This window comes from Xenopus laevis, chromosome 4L (genome assembly GCF_017654675.1).
Source record: "Xenopus laevis strain J_2021 chromosome 4L, Xenopus_laevis_v10.1, whole genome shotgun sequence".
NCBI lineage: Eukaryota > Metazoa > Chordata > Amphibia > Anura > Pipidae > Xenopus > Xenopus laevis.
This window is the reverse complement of record NC_054377.1, coordinates 12,146,086-12,171,927: the sequence shown is the minus strand read 5'-3', so window position 1 is coordinate 12,171,927 and position 25,842 is coordinate 12,146,086. Positions and strand designations below refer to the sequence as shown.

The 25,842-nt window shown below is 40.5% G+C and overlaps 1 protein-coding gene across 1 annotated transcript; it reads left to right on the top strand.

Annotated features, from left to right (window-relative positions):
- The first annotated feature begins 1 nt into the window (after position 1).
- Positions 2–24,463, top strand: mtch2.L (mitochondrial carrier 2 L homeolog). The gene is given in 13 exon segments (NM_001086339.1): positions 2–88; positions 11,469–11,553; positions 13,143–13,249; positions 13,351–13,377; positions 14,193–14,243; positions 15,942–15,999; positions 17,294–17,345; positions 18,561–18,620; positions 20,585–20,678; positions 20,794–20,835; positions 21,480–21,547; positions 21,635–21,710; positions 23,894–24,463. Coding segments are annotated over 13 exon segments (894 nt in total). The 3' UTR covers positions 23,981–24,463.
- The last annotated feature ends 1,379 nt before the right edge of the window (positions 24,464–25,842 follow it).

The following is a 25,842-nucleotide window of genomic DNA, read 5'->3' as shown; positions in this document are numbered from 1 at the left end:
CATGGCGGATACAAGCAGTCAGCTAATGTTGGGCGCCGGCCTGACAGTTTTGTCGCACCCGATGATGTATGTAAAGGTGCTGGTGCAGGTCAGTGCCCCTTTCAGCTCGGCCTGTGCTATCAAAGGGTCAATAGGCCCACTGCCCGTGTCAGCGGAGCTTGTAGCTATACTACGGGAGCCGGTTAGGGTCATATATCTGTCAGGGCAGGGGACGTGCAATATAGATCCTTTATTTGTCTAAATTGTCAGTTTATCATCTGTATTTGTCCTGCGTGGTGTCACAAACAGCCTGTGTTCGTGTGGAAGGCAGTGCCCAGGAAGTGGGTATATTATTATATTATTATTGGTCACTAAGATGAGGTGGGTTCTGAGCCTTCACATAAAAGTGCTGCTATTTCAGCTGGGAAGTGCGAATAAACACCTCATTAGTATTGGGAATGTCTTAGAGGGGTTGTTCACCTTTGATTCAACTGTTAGTACGATGTAGATAGTGAGATTCTGAGACAATTTGCTATTGGTTTTTATTATTTGTGTTTTTTGAGTTATTTAGCTTTTTATTCAGCATCTCTCCAGTTTGTAATTTCAGCAATGTGGTTGCTGCGGTCCAAATTACCTTAGTAACATCCACTGATTTGAATAAGAGACTAGAATATGAATAGGAGAGGCCTGAATAGAAAGATGAGCAATAAAAAGCAATAACAATACATTTGTATTTAGATGGGGTCAGTGACCCCCCATTTGAAAGCCTGAAAGAATCCGAAGAAGAAGGCAAATAATTAAAAACAAATGATAAATAATGAAGGCTAATTGAAAAGTTGCTTATAATTAGCCATTCTATAACATACTAAAAGTTAACTTAAAGGTGAACCACCCCATTAATTGTCAAAAAATCATTTAAAAAAAAAAAAGTACATGTACCTAAAAACTTCCTATCATGGGTCCATACCCTCTCAACGTAAAAGGAGAATAGGATGGAGCACACGATTCAGCAGGCTCTTGCTGCAAAATATTTATTAATCACGACATGTTTTGGATCGACATGGATCCTTTTTCGAGTGTAAAATACAAATAACCAGAAGGATCCATGTCGATCTGAAACATGTCGGGGATTAATAAATATTTTGCAGCAAGAGTCTGCTGAATCGTGTGCTCCATCCTATTCTCCTTTTACGTATTATATTGGTCGGATTGGTATGGCCTAATTAAGGAAAGAGAGCAGTAACACATGGTGGATTTCTTTAGAACAACCCCTCTTTGTCCATACCCTTCCAATAATTTTCAGGTGGGGAGAGTTGGGCAGACTATAGTTGTATATTATTTTATACTATAATCTGGGCATGTCCAGCAATCCAGTTTTTGCTGAATCATGATGCCCACCATTCCATTGACAGCAGTTGCGAATAGGGTTGCCACCTTTTCTGGAAAAAAATACCGGCCTTCCTATATATTTATCTTTTTTTCCCTATCAATAACATTGGGATCAACCATCATTTTTACCTGCCAGGTTAAAATACCGGCCAGGTGGCAACCCTAGTTGCGCAGGTGCAGGGAGTTGCAGCACACTGGGGCAACAAGAGAAGCACAAGGCTTACAGAGAGCGAGGCGGAAACATTGTAAAGTTTCAGGGCAGCCCCTTCCTTATTACTTTTTTATATGTCCCAATTGACTGCTGGGAGTTATACTGATGCAGAGGTGGGGCTGTTCCAATAGAGACTACAAAAATGGGAAATTGTGAAAAAAATAGTAAAAACCTTCTCTATCCATACAATATGAAAATAACAGAGATACAGTTAGGGTTGTCACCTGGCCGGTATTTTACCGGCCTGGCTGGTAAAAATAATGGATGATCCCAATGTTAATAATAGGGAAAAAAGATAAATATATAGGAATGCCAGTATTTTTTTCCAGAAAAGTTGGCAACCCTAGATACAGTTTAAAATGAAATCAAAGTAAATGGACTATCTAGGCTGGCGCTGCCCATGATTTCCTATGCCATGGGACAGTTATCCACTGTTTCACATCTGGCAATTGGATCGGTCTTGAACAATGATATAGGTGAGAATTCTGGAGTGGGGCCCTCTCTCAGATGACCACCAGTTGGGCATCTCTGATCTAGGCCATATCTCCTAGGGGTGAAGTTAGAGATCTCCACATATCTCCATATACAAATTTTGTGTATGATATAGTACATAGGTGTGTGTGTGTGTGTGTGTGTGTGCCTATCCACCCTTAGAAGAGGAAAGGAATATTTTGTTTTCATAAGAATGTGGCGTTCTATTGTTAATCCTACATAGGATTGTATATGAGAGGTGCAGCAAATGGTTTCTCGAAAGCAAAGTCAGTCTGCAATGGTCACAAGATTGTGCCAGTGTTGTTTGTGCTGGAGCTTTTCAGGCAGCAATTTCAAGTGACAATTGTCTAACAAGTGCTTGCACCATTGCTTTAATCTGATTGCCATAATAGGCCAAAGGAAGTGATTCCTCCTCCCAAGCCACTAAAAATGCCTGGTGCTAAATTGACCTGTGTGCTGTTGTTCTTGCCCTTAGTTGCATAATGGTTTCAGTAACATGAGCCCTTGTCTCAATAAAAAGAGAGAAAAAAACCTGTTGTCATAAAAGAGGATTGTGTATTGGTGCAATTGTGGCTTTTTACATTTACACACCTTCCTGGAAGAGCTTGATGTTCCTTCTCTAAGTCAGAAATTTAATGGCACAGAGGAGCTGCTTACAAAATCAATTCTAAATAGTGTTTCCATCGGATCATCATGCTTTTAATGTTTTTAATGCAGCTCTTTGTTTTTGACACTGTTGTAGAGAGAGACATAAGAGCCCACACATTTTGGGGGGGGGGGGCTTATGCTATATAAGTAATAGGTGCTGGTATTGTAGTGCAGAGTCTATTGAGAGCACTGGGCCAAGGTGCTATTGCTTAGATGCCATGTATGGATGGCAGTTGCACTGTGTGATGTGAAGCATTCCTTAGATTGCCTATAAATAAATGTCTCTGCAATAGCAGTACTTCACTGCGAAATTGATTTTATTTGCTAAGCACTGTATGTGTTATTTCAAGCACTCTTGGCCAGTGATTTGTTTGTGTGTATGTATATATATATATATATATATATATATATATATATATATATATATATATATATATATATATATATATATATATATATATATATATATATATATATATATATATATATATATATATTAGGGATGCACCGAATCCATTATTTTGTGAAAGATTCGGGCGAATACCGAATCAAATCTAAATCCTAATTTGAATATGCAAATTAGGGGTGGGAAGGGGAAAACATTTTTACTTCCTTGTTTTGTGACAAAAAATCATGCGATTTCCCTCCCCACCCCTAATTTGCATATGCAAATTAGGATTTGGTTCAGCTGGGTAGAAGGATTCATCCGAATCCTGCTGAAAAGGGCAGAATACTGAACCGAATCCTCTCTCTCTTCATGCGTTAAGTCTAATATAAAATCATGTAATCATCCGTTATACAGTAAGCAATTTTCTCCAAATAATCCATTTTTTTAAAACATTATTTCCTTTTTCTCTGTAATAATAAAACAGTAGCTTGTACTTGATCCCAACTAAAGGTGGCCATAGACGACGAGATCTGCTTGTTTGACGATGTCGCCAAACTAGGGGATCTCTCCATGATATGCCCACACTGAGGTGGGTGATATCGGGCTGATCCTATCATGGGCGCTAGGGCCCAACGATCAGATCATAATGCACCCGATACGGGTGGTCGGATTGCGGGACCGCATAAATGCACAGATGCGGCCGCGATCCTATGAGGTTTTTTAACCTGCCCGATTGTGGGCCAGATATCGATCGGGGAAGCCCGTTGGATGGCGCCACACACGGGTTTATAAGCTGCCGACTCGGCCTGTCTTAAGATATAATTAATCCTTATTGGAAGCAAAACCAGCCTATTGGGTTTATTTAATGTTTACATGATTTTCTAGTAGATTTAAGGTTAATGAAGATCCAAATTATGGAAAGATCCATTATCCGGGGAAAACACCAGGTCACGAGCATTCTGGATAACAGGTCCCATACCCGTATATATGTATGGGACAGACAACTGCTGTATATCGTTATTTCTCATCCTGACAGTATATGTAACTGCTTTCACATGGAGTGTAAAATGTAAGGACAAGCTTGAAAAAGGAAGTTCTATTTCCAGTACGTTGCTGTTCTGTCTTTTCTACATAATACGTTGGCAAACTGCCCTGTAGGATAGGAACCAATCAGCTGCTAAACGGCCTGATGGGGAACTGACGACTGTCTTTGCTTGTCTGACTGCAGGGCTGTTATTGGCTGTCATCCTCTTACCTTGCTTCTTCTGGCAGTGACCGTTGCTGTTTAGTTTTGCCGACTGGCTGCAGTCGGCTGAAAATGAAGTGACTGTGATGTTGCTCACTAAAGACTTCTCTCTCTCTTTCAACCAAGACTCCAGTTCCCTGTATGCTTTGAATGCGTCTTCACTGTTAATCACACAACATGCAATGCATTGTTGGAACTGGAGTCTTGACTAGAAGATAGGGTTGCCACCTTTTCCCAAAAAAAATTCCGGCTGGTGGGGGCGGGTACAAAAGGGGGCGTGGTGTGACATCAAAGGGGGCGGGCTATGCCACAAAGGGGGCGGGCTATGCCACAAAGGGGCGGGTTATGCCACAAAGGGGCGCGGCCAGGACAAGAACCGAAGGACAAGGTAAGTTTTACAAGGGATTGGGGGCTGGCCAAGGGGGTCTTTTTAAGGGTATCACAAATTTACCGGCAGCTACATTGCCGGTAAATTTGTAATCCCGGCCTTGGCAGGTGTTTTACCGGTTAGGCCAGTAAAATACCTGCCGGGTGGCAACCCTACTAGAGGACCTCTGGATTCTGCTACTTGCCAAATGAAGGCAGGGATTGTCGGGGTGGCAAGATATAGGAATAAAATCTAGTCCGAAAATGTGTCGTTTTATGAGAGGTCAGGGCTGTACCAGTGACCTACTGTACTGAAATACTGGGCTAATGATTACACCAGTACATGCACCCACTAGCAACGTGACAAAGTGAAAGTCCAAAGTCATTTGCCTTTACTCCGGGCAAAGTTCAGTAAGCCTTATCTGCAAGCACCATCTGTCTGGCTGTTTACATCCTCTGCACTACTGGTTCTGACTCCTGAAACCGCATAGATGACCTGGAGGAGACAACCTTCTAATGCAGTTGCTTTGTGTGGGTTGATTAGAGAGGTGAAAGTGCTTTATATATGTTGAAGGAATAAAGATTCGCTTTAACAGGCATCAGCAGAAAAAATAAGCTTTTATTTTACAAACCATATTCAGTTGTTATTGACTATTGAGCTTCTTGATGTTACCATAAGTAAGAGTTATCTTGGAAACTCAACAGCATTGGCAGCCAGGTCTGCTCTACCATCCAAGGTTGGCGACTTTCCTCCGACTAACTAGAGGCGGGGCCATGATGTAGCGGGAGGCTGGGCTGTGATGTAGTGGAGGCAGGATGTGACATTCAGGGGTGGGGCTATGACGTGGCGATTAGCAATTGGCTGATGGTCGTGTCAATCTCAGGGAATCCTGCCCAGTTTTCTTTTGGGAAAACCGGGCAGGCAGTTTTGACCCGGACAGCCCTTTAAAATACTGGGACTGCGGCAACACTACTTTCATCTTGGCTTCTGTGATACCGCAAACCCGGTGGTATCCCCACCCCCTGTGCCATTGCATTCGAATGATCTGTTATGGCTACAATTTCAACCATAAATGGTGACAGAATTTCTTAAAGGGGTAGTTAACTTTTAGCATGTTATAGCATGGCCAATTCTAAGCAACTTTTCAGTTGGTCTTCATTATTATTTTTTCCGTTTGCTTTCAACTGGGGGTCACTGACCGCATCTAAAAACAAATACACTGTACAAATGTATTGTTATTGCTACTTTTTATTATCTATCTTTCTATTCAGGTCCACTCTTATTCATATTCCAGTCTTATTCAAATCAGTGCATGGTTGCTAGGATAATTTGGACCCTAGCAACCAGATTGCTGAAACTGCAAACTGAAGAGCTGTTGAATAAAAAGCTAAATAGCTCAAAAATCACCAATAATAAAAAATGAAAACCAATTGCAAAGGTGAACAGTCCCTTTAACAGTGTTAATGTAGAAAAGCTTGTACAGTAAAGCCTGATGGTGTCCGACAATGTCACTGTTGCTTGGATTCGTTTAAACAATAAAGATTTTGGCCTCTGGGTTGTATTTCCCAGAGTTTATCCCTCTGTTAATTCTAGGGATTAGGGATGCACCAAATCCAGGATTCGGTACAGGATTCGGCCTTTTTCAGCAGGATTTGGATTCGGACGAATCCTTCTGCCAGGCCGAACTGAATCCTAATTTGCATATTCAAATTAGGGGCGGGGAGGGAACACGCGTGATGTCACAAAACAAGGAAGTAAAAAATGGTTTCCCCTTCCCACCCCTAATTTCCATATGTAAATTAGGCTTCGGTTTGGTATTCGGCTGAATCTTTCACAAAGGATTCTGGTTTTCAGCTGAATTCGCGGAACCCCTGAATCCTTTGTGAAAGATTCGGTCGAATACCAAACTGTATCAGAACCCAAATTTGCATATGTAAATCGGTGAGGGGGAGGGAAAAAGAAAGTTGTGCGAGCAGCTAAAAAAAATGTTTCTTTCTTGCGTTGTGACAAAATATCACGTGATTTAAATGGTTGAGATTTGGTTCCGCCATGCACAAGGATTTGGCCGAATCCCAAACCAAATCCTGGATTCAGAGCATTCCTAGTTATTTCACTAGTGAATGAGCAGCTTAAAGGATCAATAAGACTTTTATTTTAAAATCCCTACATAGACTCTAAACAGGCCCCAAAATGATATGCTTCTCTCCCAAAATCAAGACTTAAGTCTTTTTTTAAGATAGCAGCTGAAACCTGTAGCTGAAATTTGCAACTTCCTTATCTAGCATGAAGCCACACCCCCTTTAGTATACTAAGCTTTCCTTCTAAAACAGGAAGTCGGTCATATAGTTTTCTATTTTCATTGGAGCGGACTTCCTGTCCAGTACAGTTATGGGATTTGTTATCTGGCAACCCGTAATCCAGAAATCTTGAATTATGTAAAGGAAGTCTCCCATAGACTCCATTTTATCGAAATAATCCAAAATGTTAAAAGTGATTTCCTTTTTCTCTGTAATAATAAAACAGTCGCTTGTACTTGATCCCAACTCAGATATAATTCATATTAGAGGCAAAACCAGTCTTTTGGGTTTATTTAGCGGGTTATTTACTCAGAATTTATCTCATATTTTATTCTAAAAAACCACAACCAAACTCCCATGCCCAATTTGACCTTATTTATTAATTTAAAAACTCGAATTAATCGGGTCGGGAAAAAAAACCTAATAAAATTGAGCGAAAAAACACAAATCGCTCTATTTTTTTGGGTGGGTTTTGCCCAAAACACCTGAATTTTTCTGATTTTCGGGCTAAACCCAGTGCAAACCACGATGATTTAAGATTGAGATAGGTGCCTCTCCCATTGATTTATTGCAGGACCTCGTATTCAGGCTTTTTGCAGCATTGGGGTGTATTTCTTTTTTTTTTTTTTCAAGAAAAATTTGAGGTTTTGTCCCAGAAAGTACTACCAGATAAATTTGCAGTTTACTAAATAACTCTGTTAATTTTTAAATGCTTTTCTAGTAGATTTAAGGTATGGAGAGCCAAAATCTGGAAAGATCCGTTATCTGGAAAACCCCAGGTACCCAGTATTCTGGATAACGGGTCCCATACCTGTTAATTAAGGGGGCAGAGCTTTGTGCTCATAGTTGCCATTCCCATATCTTAGTCAAGGGAAACTTTTAACTCTTCGCCTCCGGTGACTTTGCCTGCCCGGCGAGTAATGGCGGCCATGCTTGGATAGATGGCGGGGCAGATTTCGGTGGGCTTTGTGCATATGTTTTCCCCATTAAAGAAGAAATGTTTGTCCTTAGGTTTTGCAGTTGTCAGACATTCAGCGAACTTTTTGTCACATTCACAAGACATCTGGGCGCACACTCCGCTTGCTTTGCACTTTATTTGGGAACGTTTGCATGAGAACTTGTAGGGCTGGAAGGAGGAATCACAGTTGAAAGTCAAGTTGGCGTATTGATAGCAGCAATCATGGAGAAAGCAGCATCGATCGACTTCATCCTGGGGGTGCCCTGACCCTCCGATCCCACAAAAACAGCCGTACATGTTAATGCCCAACAGTGGGGTACGCACTTTCTCTCTGTAGCACCAGAGGGCTTCCGACATGTCCGAAATATCTCGTTTGTGACGTATGCAGTGGTGTGTGTGTAGGTATAGGAGAAACAGTGCACTCAGCAGACATATCCCCGTACTGATCTTCATTTCTACTCCAGTACTGGTGCTGATCCGATCGATCCTTCTGCAGAGACAGATAGAACTTTCACTGCATATTGCCTTGATGGCCACAATTAAAGCGGTTGTTCACCTTTAAATCTACTTTTAGTATGATGTAGAGAGGGATATTCTGAGACAATTTGCAATTGGTTTTCATTTTTTATTATTTGTGGTTTTTGAGTTATTTAGCTTTTTCTTCAGCGACTCTCCAGTTTCAGCAGTCTGGTTGCTAGGGTCCAAATTCCCCTAGCAACCGTGCATTGATTTTAGTAATAAACTGGAATATGAATAGGAGAGGCTTGAATAGAAAGATGAGTAATAAAAAGTAACAATAACAATACATTTGTAGCCTCACAGAGCATTTGTTTTTAGATGGGGGTCAGTGGCCCTCATTTGAATGTCCAATAATTTAAAAACTATCAAAAAAATAAAATAACGAAGACCAATTGAAAAGTTTCTTAGCAATTCTGTAACATACTAAACGTTAAGGGTGAAACAAACCTTTTAAAAAGTTGCATATTCAGCAGCCTGTCAGAAGACTTTCCAGTCTACAGAAGACTGTATTTTCTACCCCCCTTTTCTCCGCCGTTGGGTTTAACCATGGGCGAGAGTAATTTATTTATTTTTTAGAGTTATTTTTATATCTGTTATCTGGAAACCCATTATTCAGAAAGCTCCTAATGACAGGATGGCCGTGTCCCATATACTCCATTTCAATCAAATACAGCTATGAGATTTGTTATCCAAAAACCTGTTATCCAGAAAGCTCCGAATTACAGAAAGGCCGTCTCCCATAGACTACATTTTATCCAATATTTATTATTTTAAAATAATTTCCTTTTCCTCCGTAATAATAAAACAGAATCTGGTACTTGATCCCAACTAAGATATAATTAATCCTTATTGGAAGCAAAACCAGCCTATTGGGTTTATTTCATGTTTACATGATTTTCTAATAGACTTAAGGTATGGAGATCCATACATTCTAGATAACAGTTCCCATACCCGAAAGCTCCGAATTACGGAAAGGCCGTCTCCGGTAGATTCAATTTTATCCAAATCATCTGAATTTTTAAAAATAATTTCCTTTTTCTCTGTAATAATAAAACAGTACCTTGTACTTGATCCCAACTAAGATATAATTAATCCTCATTAGAAGCAAAACCAGCCTATTGGGTTTATTTGATATTTACATGATTTTCTAGTAGACTGATGGGATGGAGATCCAAAATACGAAAATATCCCTTATTCGGAAAACAGATCCCATACCTGTATAGGCCTATCTTTCTTTCTTTCTTCTATCTATCCTTCTATATCTATTTATCTATCATTTATTTATCTACATATTATCTGTCTATCTCTATCTATCATCCATCTATTTATCTAGCTACCTACTATTTATCAATCTATATCTATCATCTATCTATCATTGTCTATCTATCTATCTCTATCGTTGTCCATCTATCTATCAATCATTGTCTATCAATCTATCTATCTCTATCATTGTCTATCTATCTATCTATCAATCATTGTCTATCTCTCTCTCTCTCTATCATCTATCTATATCTATCTACCTATTATCTATCTATTTATATCTATAAGCTATCTATCTATCTACCGATTATCTATCTGTTTATCGATCCATCTATCTATCTATCTATCTTCATCATCATCATCTATCCATATCTATCTATCTATCTATCTATCTATCTATCTATCTATCTATCTATCTATCTATCTATCTATCTATCAATCATTGTCTCTCTCTCTCTCTCTCTCTCTCTCTCTCTCTCATATCTATCTATATCTATCTATTTATATCTATCAGCTATCTATCTATCTACTGATTATCTATCTGTTTATCGATCCATCTATCCATCTATCTTCATCATCATCTATCCATATCTATCTATCTATCTATCTATCTATCTATCTATCTATCTATCTATCATTGTCTCTCTCTCTCTCTCATATCTATCTATATCTATCTATTTATATCTATCAGCTATCTATCTACCGATTATCTATCTGTTTATCGATCCATCTATCTATCTATCTTCATCATCATCATCTATCATCTATCCATATCCTATCTATCTATCTATCTATCTATCATTGTCTCTCTCTCTCTCTCTCTCTCTCTCTCTCTCTCTCTCTCTCTCTCTCATATCTATCTATATCTATCTATTTATATCTATCAGCTATCTATCTGTTTATCTATCTATCTATCTATCTATCTATCTATCTATCTATCTATCTATCTAGCCCTGTGTGTAACATACATACATTTATGAGCTGTACCTCAGTATTGGAACCCTTGAGGGCTGAATTCTGCAACCTCTGGATGTCAGTGCTGTCCTTCTGCACCAGTGCTTCTCTTGTTTCTCCTGTTTGTCCTTGTGATCCTAAAGGCTTTTACCCCTTCCCTCTCCCTTTTCCAATGCTTCATTTTAGTTCTATTATTTGTTTTTGGGTCACTCGCTGCAGGATGCATCCTTATCACAAGGCAGCAGTCAATATATTGGGCTTGAGGCACTGCGTGATTCTCAGTGTTTACAACCATGCCCCGGGGAAGGGGGGGCTGCACCCATTGGGGAGTCAATAGAGGGTGATGTGGTGGAGATTCAAAAAGTCAATATTACAGACTTTTAAAGGGGCAATTTACTGTTTAGTTTAACTGTTAGTACGTTATAGAATGGCTAATGCTAAGCAACTTTTCAATTGGTCTTTATTTTTGAATTTGAAATAATTTTTGCAGCTTTTAAATCGGACCGCATCTAAAAAAACAAATATTATGTTTTTATTCATGTTTTCCTATTCATATTCCAGTCTATTATTCTTATTAATGCATGGCTGCTAGGGGAATTTGGACTATACATGGGCAAACTTTGCACCTTTTATTTATTTATTTTTTCGTGTGCTGACACGGATGATTTTTGCAGTTGGGGGTGGGAGGCTTCAACAAGGTGTAGGAAGTACAGGTAGAACGCTCATTAACAAGTCATCCCCTTTTTTCCTTTTGCTTTAGGTGGGACATGAGCCACTACCACCAACATTGGGAAGAAACCTTTTTGGACGTCAGGTCTACCAACTCCCAGGTCTTTTCTCCTATGGTAAGTCTGGTTAATCCACTATTCACATACAGTTGCACTTGTAGAACTGCATCTCTGTGCCAGTTGTTGGCAGGATGCTGAAAGCTGTAGTTCAAAATGTATAGGAAGAGATGATCAAGGGGCAGATTTATCAATGGTCAAATTTTATTGAAATTTTTTTTATGGTCAAAACTGTCAAATTCGACTAGGGAGTTATTCAAATTTGATTTTGAGTTTTTTAAAAATATTTTTTTTTTTGAGATTTATCATACTCTGGCCCTTTAAGAACTCATATTCGAATATTCACCACCTAAAACCAGCCGAATTGCTGTTTAAGTCAATGGGTGAGGTCCAGGGATCAATTTTGAATTGTTTCCAGCCTTCCTGACATTTGAGCTTTTTAAATTCAAAATTTGATTTGATTCTAGTTTTTGGGTCGATTCTACTCATCCGAGTTTAAAAAATTGGATTTTTATAATAAATTTTGGTTGAATTTCTAGTTTATGGGAATTTTAAAAAACGTTGACCCTTGATAAATGTGCCTCCAAGTGTACCATGTGCCCGATAGATGCTCCCTAACCCTATTGTGACTTGTGGGTTCAGCCTATAGCAGTGATTATTAGTGATGTTATTTAGATTCCCCCCCCCCTCCAACCCTTTCATGTTCAACTTTTGATCCCCCAATGAAAAGGCAAGAAATATACAAAATAAATTACTATTTCAGCCATTATGCCCTTATTCTAGGGGTGGAAATAAAGTGTCACCCAAAACATCAGCGTAATTGACTTTCGGGAAGGGCTGCCAGGAATTAGGAGAGGGGCAGCCCCACACTAGAGCATTCAGTGGCTCACTAACATAGTATGATAGCGTAGTACAGGTATGGGACCTGTTATCCAGAATGCTCGGGGTTTTCCAGGATCAAGTACAAGTTACTGTTTTATTATTACAGAGAAAAAAGGAAATCATTTCTAAAAATGTGGATTATTTGCATAAGGTAAAAAAAATTCCGTAATTCAAATCTTTCTGGATAACGGGTTTTCGGATAACTGATCCCATACCTGTACCCAGATTCTCTAAAAAGTAGCAATAAAAATACATTTGTAACCTTAGAGCAGTGATCCCCAACCAGTAGCTCGTGAGCAACATGTTGCTCCCCAACCCCTTGGATGTTGCTCCCAGTGGCCTCAAAGCAGGTGTTTATTTTTGAATTCCAGGCTTGGAGGCAAGTTTTGGTTGTATAAAAACCAGGTGTTCTACCAAACAGAGGCTCCTGTAGGCTGCCAGTCCATATAGGGGCTACTAATAGTCAACCACAACCCTTATTTGGCACCAGCCAGGAACATTTTTCATGCTTGTGTTGCTCCCCAACTCATTTTACATCTGAATGTTGCTCATGGGTGAAAAAAGGTTGGCGACCCCTGCCTTAGAGCATTTGTTTTTAGATGGGGTCAGTGACCCCATTTGAAAGCTGGAAAGAGTCAGCAGAAGAAGGCAAATAATTCAAAAACAGGATTGAACCACCCCTTTACGGTAATTAAATATGACTGGGGGGGGGATGATCAAGATTTAGAAGCCTCATTTGAAACATGTCCTGCCTTTCTCTTTTGCAGCCAAACACATCATTAGTATCGATGGGAAGAGCGGCCTCTTCAAGGGCTTGGTTCCCAGACTCTGTGCAGGAGCCATTGGGACTGTGGTGCACAGTAATGTCTTGCAGGTAAGTTACTCTCTAGCAACTGTACTATCTTTGTGTATATTATCATGCATTCACTGCTCTTTGTGCTTAATGGTGTTATGTGGTTTCTTTTGTTTTTGCAGCGCTATCAGGATCCTGATGCTACTGAAGTAAGTTGCCCTTTAATTTTCTGGAAACCATAGAGACTTTTTTTATATATATTATATGTCAGTGACATCAGGGGGGCACTGGGGGGGGACCGTTTTCCCGGGGCCGACAGCTTCTATACGTGAAGGAGGCCTGGCTGTGCCACATTTCATGGATTAGCCGGGGTTCCTCTTAAACTGCCGAGTTGGGCGTAAGCAGGAGCCGAGTTGGGCGTAAGCAGGAGCCGAGTTGGGCGTAAGCAGGAGCCGAGTTGGGCGTAAGCAGGAGCCGAGTTGGGCGTAAGCAGGAGCCGAGTTGGGCGTAAGCAGGAGCCGAGTTGGGCGTAAGCAGGAGCCGAGTTGGGCGTAAGCAGCAGCCGAGTTGGGCGTAAGCAGCAGCCGATTTGTGCAGTTGAGTTGAGTTGCGCCAAACACCAAATTTTTTCTTTTAAACCTTTGGGCACTCATTTTTTTAAATTTATCTTGGGGAGCTCTGTTAAATTTGGGGGCTCTGGCCACAAGGGTTTTTTCTTTACTTGTACCATAAAATGTTGTACAGGGCCCCGCAAATTCTGATGGTGGCCCTGAGTGACATTGGGCCCACACAAACCAGTGGCACAGCAAAGGGTAAGTCTCCTCTGCCACCAATATATCAGTTGGGCAACCCTATCTCCCATGATACAATTTGTAGGCTTAAAACGTGATTTGTCACAAGGCTACTGTGCTTCTTAGCTGGCACATCATCTCTGAGCAAAAAATAGTAAACCGTGACATTAAATCTGCTTCCCTCGTGACATGTATTTTTTTTTTCATCTTCCCTTTGTCTTGTTTATGTTTAGGAAAATGAACAGAAAGATAGCTCAACCTCACTGGATCTCATTGTCAAAGAGGTGAGTCTGCCTCATAATGTTAACATCAACCAGGGATCTGTACTGTTAGCAAATTGGTCAGCTGAAGGACTGCGGGACGATTGTACTTTTAAAGATGCAACGTTTGCCCGGGTTCAGGGCTGCTCCGGCCATGAGGCAAGGTGAGAATCTTGCCTCAGGCGGCACGGAGCGGCCAGTTAACAAGGGCGGCAAAAAGCCGCCTCTGGTAACTTTAAGAGACGAATTTCCGTTTTTTAAAACGGAAATTCGGCTCTTCTAGTGCATCGAGCGCAATAGCTGGAAGTTAAAAGAGCGGAGCAGGAGGAGGGGCAGCATTGGGGCTGCTGCCTCTTATATCAACCAATAAAGTTAGAACTCACCAGTAAGTTCCTCCCGTTGATTGGTTGCTGATGTCCTTAAAGGAGATGGAAAGTTGAAAACTAAGTAAGCTTTATCAGAAAGGTCTATATAAATACACCAGTAAACCCTCAAAGTAATGCTGCTCTGAGTCCTCTGTCAAAAGAAACACCACATTTCTTTCCTTCTATTGTGTACTCATGGGCTTCTGTATCAGACTTCCTGTTTTCAGCTTAAACCTCCAGGGCTTGGGCTTGAGCATGCTCAGTTTGCTCCCCCTCCCTCCTCCTCTCCTTGCTGTAATCTGAGCTCAGAGCGAGCAGGGAGAGACTCAGGCAGGAAGTGATGTCACAGCAAACTAATATGGCAGCTGCTATCCTAAACAAACAAGTGTCTAGAGCTGTATACTCTGGTATGGAAAAACATTCAAAAGAATAAAAATGATGTTCTAGCATGCACTGTTGTGGTAATCTATTGGCAAAAAACTGCCTTGGTAAAGTATCTTTCCTTCTCCTTTAAAAGACACATTATACATGATGCTCTACTTACCATAACCATGCCTATTTAAATGGGAAAGCTAATTCCATGCTGATTGGCCACTTGCAGGCTAAAGTTTTCTGCAGAACAATAGTAAGGCAGATATGAATAAATATCCCCAGGCAGAATAACCTGTACAGTCATTATTTAACAAACATTTATTGGAAGGAATGTCATACGTTAAAGGGGTTGTTCACCTTCAAAACATTCAGTTTAGTTGTTTTCAGATTGTTCACCATAAACAAACACTTTTTTTTTTTTTTCAATTCCTTTCCATCTTTTACCGGTTTCTCAAAATTTAAGTTTAAAGTTAATGTTCGTGTCTCAGTCTGGCAGATCAGTGATCCAGGAGCATCTGAACTGTTACAATTTACTATAATTTTCTGCATTTAGTTGATACATTTCTCAGCAGTGTCTGTAGAATATTAGCAACTATTGTATCAATTCTAACAGCTGCCTGTAATGAAACTCGGGGATTCTGCTCAGCAGGGAAAAAGATAACAAATGTATCAATTTAAAACAGTTAAAGGGTTGGCGACCCCCCTCCTGAAACATTGAAAAATGAAACGTTACACTTCAATATTAGGAAAACCGTCACAAATAGAAAGTAATTGGAAACAGTCTTTATTTCTAGAGAAACCAAATGAAATGAAAAAAAGTGTTTGAAGGTGAACAACTTCCTTTAACCATTTTCTAAATAGGGACCATTAACAAAATCTGCATTCGCGTAACATTCTGTGTTGGGCTATTTGTTTTTCCTACTTCCCTGGAAATATGTAAATGAGAAATATGCTTTATCGCTGACCAAAGGTTTTTCTGTTCCAGACAACTCAGGAGATGGTTGCCCGTTCTGCAGCTGCCCTTGTTACACATCCCTTACATGGTAGGTCTCCAAGCGTAAGTGGATTCAGCATTTGTCCTTTGTTTAAAGGAGAACCAGAGCCACTGCTAGGGGGAAGCAGAAGAGGCACCTGCCTAGGGCATAACTATGGGGGGTGCTGGGCAGGTACCTGTTAAAGGAGAATTAAACCCTAAAAATGGATATTAAAAAAAAAAAAAGCCATATTTTATATACTGAACTTATTGCACAAGCCTGAAGTTTCAGCTTGTCAATAGCAGCAATGATCCAGGACTTCAAACTTGTCACAGGGGGTCACCATCTTGGAAAGTGTCTGTGACACTCACATGCTCAGTGGGCTCTGATTGGCTGTTGAGAAGCTAAGCTTAGGGCTCGTCACTAATTATCCAGCAGAAAATGAGGTTGGTCTGTAATATAAGCTGATGCTACAGGTTTGCTGATTATTAAATCCTGATGCTAATTGCACTGGTTTCTGTGCCGCCATGTAGTAATTATCTGTATTATTTACTAATCAGCCTTATATTGTGACATTTCTATTCTATGTGTACTGTATATTGTGAGTGGGTCCCTAAGCTCAGTAAGTGACAGCAGCACAGAGCATGTGCAGTGAATCAGCAGAAAAGAAGATGGGGAGCTACTGGGGCACCTTTAACTGCTAAAGGACTGTGGTTGCCTTGGGCTGGTGCAGAAGCTCAAAACATAATGTACAACATTTCTAGCCTATATCTGTAGTTAGGCTTTAGTTCTCCTTTAAAGGGTCTGCCTACCCCTAGTCCGTGTTCACTCCCTTCTGCTGCTCTCTGCCCTTCCTTCTGCCTCTCCTCTGTTACAGGCATGGGGTGGGGAGCAGTGTGGTTGGCTTGAGCTAGTCCTAAAGAGAACTAAGCCGCCCCTCCATCCAGCCCCCCTCCCCAAGATCCATCCTCACAACATCTATTCCATTTAAAAAAGTTTCCCTTCGTGTGAACTTGACGTTAAACTGCAGTTTGCCAACACGTATCTTGCAGGTCCATACGCAGTTGAATCTACATCTGGAATCCACTTTGACTGCTCACACTCCTGCAAGATACATATTGGCAAACTGGCAGTCAGGGGAACATGGCAGTTTTATATGCCAGGTCCACATGAAGGGAAATTTGGAATAGATGTTATGGAGAGGGACTTTGCAGTGGTGTGGCACTATAGATAGCCCCTTGTTTTGTTATAGAGGAGTACAGATACATAGCAGAAGCAAGCATCATGGCTTCTCCAAGTTAGGGGTGGAAAAAACTGTATAATAGCCGTATAACAGATCAGTGTATGTGGTATCTCTTTGCAGTGATCACGCTACGCTGTATGGTGCAGTTTATAGGAAGAGAGACCAAATATAGGTAGGTGTTTTTGTTTCTAGCTTTAACCCTTTTTCCTCTTTACATATGTCCCTTGTGACACTGAAAGGTGCCGGTTGACTAAATAAAGATGTGAAAATAAGTTAAAGGGATACTATTGTCATGGGAAAAAAAAAAAATTTCAAAATGAATCAGTTAATAGTGCTGCACCAGCAAAATTCTGCACTGAAATCCATTTCTCAAAAGAGCAAACAGATGTTTTTATATTCAATTTTGAAATCTGACATGGGGCTAGGCATATTGTCAATTTCCCAGCTGCCCCCAGTCATGTGACTTGTGCTTTGATAAACTTCAATCATTCTTTACTGCTGTACTGCAAGTGATATCACCCCCCTCCCTCCCCCCCCCCCCAGCAGCCAAACAAAAGAACAATGGGAAGGTAACCAGATAGCAGATCCCTATCACAAGATAACAGCTGCCTGGCAGATCTAAGAACAACACTCAATAGTAAAAACCCATGTTTCACTGAGACACATTCAGTTACATTGAGAAGGAAAAAACAGCAGCCTGCCAGAAAGCATTTCTCTCCTAAACTGCAGGCACAAGTCACATGACTGGGGGCAGCTGGGAAATTGACAATATGTCTAGCCCCATGTCAGATTTCAAAATTGAATATACAAAAATCTGTTTGCCCTTTTGAGAAATGGATTTCAGTGCAGAATTCTGCTGGAATAGCACTATTAACTGATGCGTTTTGAAAAAAACATGTTTTCCGATGACAGGATCCCTTTAAGCATGAACTTCATACCATTATATATCATTAGGACTCAGTCGGCAGCCACCACAGAAATGTTAAAAAAATCTAAGAAAACAATGAGGCCCTCCTTTTTTTTTTCTGCTGACTGGTAAAGCACTCAGTGGCAAGATAAGGCTGGGACATAGATAAAGTATACAGTGCTTACAGTCAGCTACTTGACAGGCAACTCCATAGACTTTATAATCCACGGTATGTGTTATCCTGATTCCTTGGGTTGAAACCCTTGCTTTGGGTTCACATGAGCTGGGAAGTGCTGCTGCCAGTGCCTGCAGGTGGAGCTCTACACTGACAGTCAGTAAGCACCGTTGTATTGAGATAGGAGTGCCTCCTGCCTTTCACACCCGGGAGGACAGTCGTCCATATAAAAACTCATACTGTAAGGGGCAATGATTTAATTTTTTACTGTAAACACGTACTAACTAAACTCCATTATCCCACAGTGGGCTCTTTGGATCCATTGCGACGATATACAGAGAGGAAGGCATTCTTGGCTTTTTTGCGTATGTATGACTTATTCTTAATTCCAATGTTATCTGTATTGCGATGTTTCCATTGGAAATAACGTCAGCGATAAAAAAAAAAAAATGCGTCACTTCATTCTTCCAAAGTCACCTGATGTTGCCTCTGGAGGACACTTCGGCCAACTTCGTGATATGTTGGTTTTACCTCCAATGATTTCTCTTATTTCCGTGCTTAAAGGAGAATTTAACTCTTTACCAAAAAAAACCCTACCCCCACCCCAAATGGACCCCCCCCCGGGAAATACCCCTCACTTTTTAATTACTCCTCGTGCAGATTCAGGGATCGCAGTTCACAGCAGCCATCTTCCGCGTCTTCGTGTCTTCTTTTTCCGCTTCCATGCAGTTGTTGCAAACCGCTAAATTGCTCCAACTGCACATGCGCCGCTTCACCAGTCTCCATCTCAACGCACCAAAGACCCGGAAGACGGCTGCGGTGAACTCCGATGCCTGAATCTGCACCGAGGGGTAAGTAAAAGGTTTGGGGCATTTCCCCTGGGAGGGCAGCTAGGCTGGGGAGGAGGAGGGAGGGGGGTCTACGTGGGGTGGGGGTGCAGGTTTTTTTGCTAAAGGGTTGAATTCTCCTTTAAATAATTGTAAATGAATATGATACAGGTATTTACTATTGTTAGATGCTTTATTCTCTTTAAAGGAACAGTTCAGTGTGAAAATAAAAACTGGGTAAATAGGCTGTGCAAAATAAAAAATGTGTCTAATATAGATAGTTAACCAAAAATGTAATGTATAAAGGCTGGAGTGACTGGATGTGTAACACAATAGCCAGAACACTACTTCCTGCTTTTCAGCTCTCTAACTCTGAGTTAGTCAGTGACTATAAGGGGGTCAACATGGGACCCCCTTGTGGGGGTTCAGTGAGTTTGCAATTGATCCTCCGATTCAAAAGCAAACAATCATGACCCACGTGGCCTCCAGTTAAAGGAGAAGGAATAGCATTTTACACTTGGGGGTGCCCCAAGTGATTACTTTTACTTACTTGACACCCTGGGTCAGTTCTCCTATCATCAGAAAAAGGCACCGGCCTGGGATTCTTCTAGCGAGCACCACGGAGAGATCCTCTTCCTACTTCTTCGGTTTTCAAATTTTCCGGGGCAGACGCATGTGCATTAGAGTTAAATGGTCTACTTTTTCGTTATAAAGTTCGGCTTTTCACTCTACTGTGCATGCGCCGCAGCGAGGAGACCTGAAGAAGCAGGAAGAGGATCGATCCGTGGTGCTCGCTAGAAGAATCCTGGGCCAGTGCAGTTTTCTCTTAATGGGAGCACCGGCCTGGGATGTCAGGTAAGTAAAAGTAAGTACCTGGGGGTGCGTAACTTTTGGCCCCCCCAAGTGTAAAATGCTATTCCTTCTTTAGTTCACTGATTGGTTAAAGCCTGGTAAACAATCAGTGGAAAGCAAGAGAGCTGAAAAGCAGGAAGTAGTGTTCTGGCTATTATGTTACACATCCAGCCACTCCAGTCTTTATACATTACATCAGGGATCCCCAACCTTTAGAACCCGTGAGCAACATTCAGAAGTTAAAGGAGATGGGGAGCAACACTAGCATGAAAAATGTTCTTGGAGTGCCAAATACAGGCTGTGATTGGCCATTTAGTAGCCCCTATGTGGATTGTCAATCTACATTGAGGCTCTGTTTGGCAGTACACCTGGTTGTAATGCAGCCAAAACTTGCCTCCAAGCCTGGAATTAAAAATAAGCTCCTGCTTTGAGGCCACTGGGAGCAACATCCAAGGGGTTGGAGAGCAACATGTTGCTCACGAGCTACTGGTTGGGGATCCCTGCATTACATTTTTGGCTAACTAACTATATTAGAAACATTTTTTATTTTGCACAGCCTATCTATTTACCCAGTTCTTATTTTTACACTTAACCTGTTCCTTTAAGTCTTTGTTGCTGATCTAATCTTTCTTGTTGTGTTCATTCTCCAGGGGATTTATACCAAGGCTTTTAGGGGACATATTTTCCCTATGGATCTGCAACATGGCAGCTTATCTCATAAACAAGTACGCTCTGGAAAATGGGGTAAGAGAATCTCTATTTCTAAATCAAACCCTTTTTTTCAACCTGTGTGTTTGTATACCCTTTGTGGCCCTGTAATGCTGCCAAACCACTAACAAACTCTCTTATTTGTCTTTAGGCAGGCGGAGAGATGAAAAGTTATTCTCGGGCATTTACTGGGGTGAGTTCTTCATTGTATGAGAGATGTATGGTGTGTGACCCGTCAATTTTATGCATTGTAGTAGTTACAGTTCTACCTGCCTATAAAACTATAGATGGAATATCCTGACAAGCCAAGGGTATATATATGTCTCCAATTGCTGCCGTGAATAGACCAAAGAAGAATAGTGCAGAGATAAGGCACAGCCAAGTACTTTTTACTGCAAATAGAAGATTGTTCTTCAAAATCCCTGTCCCAACTGACTACGATGTGTTTAGGAGGTTGGAAGCAGGCAGCAAGCTGACTTCCATCACTGAATTGGGCCTAGGGTGTGGTGTCTTATCATCCCCAGGAAACTGAATCCACTATTTTGTATTCGGCCGAACCCCGGAATCATTCGCGAAAGATTCAGACGAATACCGAATCCTAATTAGCATATGCGAATTAGGGGTGGGAAGGGGAAAACATGTATTACTTCCTTAATTTGTGACAAAAAGTCAGGCGTTTCCCTCCCCACCCCTAATTTGCATATGCAAATTAAGATTCGGATTTGGTTCGGCCGGGCAAAAGGATTCGGCCGAATCCTGCTGAACCGAACTGAATCCTGGATTCGGTGCATTCCTATTTCCAACTGTCGCTCACATATCTCCTATCTTATTCTTTAGTTCCTGGCCAGTATTCTGACGTACCCTTTTGTCCTGGTTTCCAATATCATGGCTGTGAATAACTGTGGGTAAGTATCTTTGTTTGAGTCTGGAACACACAAGAGCTAGCGAGCCATGATCAGACCGTGCTTGACTAATTTCTTTCTGTGTTACAGGTTGGCCGGGGGGCTGCCTCCTTATGCTGCTGCATATACCTCTTGGACAGATTGCTGGACACAACTCAGCAAGGAGGTACACTTGCTCCAAGCATTCATTTCTAGAGAGAATCTGATACAGGGCTTGGCTGGTGACACATCACTTGTTATTAGAGGGGTTGTTCACCTTTAAATTAACTACTGAGACTTGTAGTTTAACAACAGCTGCTGGAGGTTTAAAAAGGAAATGTCAAATGTCAACTTAGTATAATGGCAGTGTGCCTTTAAAGGGGTTCTTCACCTTAAACTATTAGTATGATGTAGAGAGTGATAATCTGAGACCACTTGCAATTGGTTTTCATTTTTTATTATTTGTAGTTTTTTTAGTTTAGCTTTTAGTTCAGCAGCTCTCCAGTATGCAATTTCAGCCATCTGGTTGCTAGGGTCCAATATAAATAGGAGAGGGGCCTGAATAGAAAGATGAGTAATAAAAAGTAGCAATAGCAATACATTTGTAGCCTTACAGAGCATTTGTTTTTTATATGGGGTCAGTGACCCCCATATGAAAGCTGCAAGGTGTCAGAAGTAAAAGACAAATAGTTGAAAAAAAACTATAAAAAGAAAAAAATGAAGGCTAATTGAAAAGTTGCTTAGAAATAGCCATTCTATAACATGCTCACAGTATGTTGGCAGAAAATAAAGTTATTGAGCAGGGGAAAGTCTTGTGCATTTGTTTCTTAGATGGGGTCAGTGACCCCCATTTGAAAGCTGGAAAGAGTCAGACAAAGGCAGAGGAGAGGCCTAAATAGAAAGATGAGTAATAAAAAGTAGCAATAACAATACATTTGTAGCCTTACAGAGCATTTGTTTTTAGATGGGGTCAGTGACCCCCATATGAAAGCTGCAAAGTGTCAGAAGCAAAAGACAAATAGTTGGGAAAAAAAAAACTATAAATAGAAAAAAATGAAGGCTAATTGAAAAGTTGCTTAGAAATAGCCATTCTATAACATGCTCACAGTGTTGGCAGAAAATAAAGTTATTGAGCAGAGGAAAGTCTTTTGCGTTTGTTTCTTAGATATGGTCAGTGACCCCCATTTGAAAACTGGAAAGAGTCAGACAAAGGCAAATCATTTTAAAATTATTAGACATAAATAATGAAGAATTGACATAACATACTGAAAGTTATATTAAAGGTGACCCACCCCTTTAGTTGTTTTCCGATAGATCTCCAATTGATAGATTTCCAATTTCTTTCTATGTGTCACTGTTTTTCTAATATTGGTGTATAGTGTATTTTTTTCACCTTCTAAAGCAGCTCTGGGGAGGGGGGTCGCCGACACTGTAATCTGTTCTAAACTGATACATTTAGTGGATACATTTCTTATCTTTGTCCCTGCTGAGCAGAATCCCTGAGTTTCATTCATTACAGGCAGCTGTTAGAATTGATACAATAGTTGCTAATACTCCAGAGATGCTGCTGAGAAATGGATCAACTCAATGTTGCAAAATTGTAACAGTTCAGAATCTGCCCCTGAATTACTGAGCTGTCAGACTCAAACACCAGAGACACGAACATTCAACTTTAAGGGCAAGGCCAGACGTGGCGTTTTCACACTGTTTTTAAAAAAACTCCGTCAAGCGTAAATATGCATAAACTGCGCTACCACTGAAACTAATGGAAAACGCACTACGTCAATTCACACAGGGCGCTTGCAAGCCGAAATCCACTACAGGACGGCAGTATTGGCGTTTTTCAGCAGAAACGCCAATACGTCAAGAAACTACCAAAACAATAGACTCTATGGGATCTTCACGTTTGAAACCACACTTTGCGTAAACGCAGCGTATTTTAAATATGGCGTCCAAATTCTCAAGGAGAACAATGAGAAGTGCATGTTGGGGAAAGAAACCTACGTGATGAAAAACGCATGTTGACCGTCGCGTGTGGTTTCAGTGGCGTATTTACGCCCGGCGTTTCTTTTTTTAAAAACGCCACATCTGGCCTTGCCCTTAACTTAGATTTTGGAAAAACGGTAAAAAAATAAATAATAAAAAGTAATTGAAAAAAGTCTTTATTTCTGGGGAACAATCTGAAAACAACAGAACTGGGAAAAAAAGTGTTTGGAAGGTGAACAACCCCTTTAACACAGAATGAGTGAGTTGTATGGCGTGATCAAAGACCACTGGCTCTGAAAGGGTTAAGTAAGCAAAGTGAGCGCTTGCCAAGACTTGATAGAGGTTAAAAATATCAGTTAACCCTCGCTTTTCTTCTGATTTCAGGGGAACACAAATCGGGGCAACAGCCTGTTCTTCCGCAAGGTGCCTGAAGGGAAGAGATACGTGCTAGAACACAAGAGATTTTATTGAAGGTAGAAGGCGCTCGATCCGGTCAACCAGGCCTGCTTGTTCCGCGTGGGAGGGGCTAAAGGCGGAAAGTCGTTTAATATGTTCATAGATTGTTTACAATATTTTTTTTTTTTTTTAAATGATCATTCATTCTCCAGAACACAATGCTTTCTTGGTATAATCTGTTTGACCTGTTCAAGAGTCGCGCCAGTCTCTGCCAGAGAGGAGGGAGAGTATTAAGCAGCTAAAGGGTTAAGCATACAGCGTACGTTATGATCTCTTCATTGTCTATGCATCGAAATCTCCAGTTTGTACCTTTCTACCCAAAGTCTATTGGTGGAGTAAATGCGGCAGAATCTGCTAGATCCCACTTCCAAACTTCATTCTCTGCACAGCGTCGCAGGCCACTTTGGGGCAAAATCGTGCCCTTTGTTTTTAAAAATGCATAGAAAAAAAAAAAGTGAAAATTACAGAGAATAAACTTTGGAGAAATTAAAAAAAAAAATGCACGTGGTTGTTGGGAGTTGCGGTGTCGGACTGGGGCTTCTAGGGTCACCAGAGAACCCGACCTCTAGGGTCTTCCTTTAGATTGAGACCCGAGCAGATATTATAGAGATATTATAGAGATATTATAGAGATATTATAGAGATAATATAGAGATAATATAGAGATAATATAGAGATAATATAGAGATAATATAGAGATAATATAGAGATAATATAGAGATAATATAGAGATAATATAGAGATATTAGAGGTTATATAGGTTTGTGCAGAAAATAAAGGGCTGATGGGAATTGTCCAAGACTGGGAAAATTCTCTGGCACTTGTGAATGCCAGTTGGAAACTACACGTTGACCTGTTTTGAAAGGGGTCGTTCACCTTTAAATTAAAATATAGTATGATGTGTAGAGTGATATTCTGAGACGATTTGCAATTGGTTTTCATTTTTTGTGGGTTTTTTTTTTCCTGTTAGCATTTTCAGCAATCTGGTTGCTAGGATCCAAACCCCCTAGCAACCATTCCAGAGACTGAACTATGAATAGGAGAGGGTCTGAATAGAAAGATGAGTAATAAAAAGTAGCAATAATAATACATTTGTATTGTTACAGAGCATTTAATTTAACTTTTAGTATGTTATAGAATGGCTTATTTTTTTTTATAGTTTTTGAATTATTTGCTGCCTTCTTCTAACTTTTTTCACATGGGGTACACTGACCCCATATATAAAAACAAATGCTCTGTCAGGCTACAAAATTATTTTTGTTGCTTTTTATTTGCTCATCTTTCTAATCAGGTCTTTTCTATTCATATTCCAGTCTTTTATTTAAATCCGTGCATGGTTGCTAGGGGAATGTAAACCCTAGCAACCAGATTGCTGAAGTTGCAAACCGGAGAGCTGCTGAACAAAAAGCTAAATAACTAAAAAGCTGAAAACTGGAAAGAGTTCGAAGAAGGCGGCAAATAAATCAAAAACTATAAAAAATGAAGGCAATTGAAAAGCTGCTTAGAATTAGCCATTCTATAAAATACTAAAAGTTAACTTGCAGGTGCTGTAACAATACAAATGTATTGTTATTGCTACTTTTTATTACTCCTCTTTCTATTCAGGCCTCTCCTCATATTCCAGTCTCTTATTTAAATCAGTTCATGGTTGCTAGGGGGGTTTGGACCCTAGCAACCAGGCTGCTGAAATTGCAAACTGGAGAGCTGCAGAATAATAAATAAGCTGCAAATAATAAAAAATGAAGGCCGATTGCAAATTGTATCGGAATGTTACACTCTACGTCATATTAAAAGTTAATTTAAAGGTGAGCAGCCCCTTTACATTTCTGCTTATACAGAACTAAAACTCCCAAACCAGGTGTAGTTCAGAAATGTTTG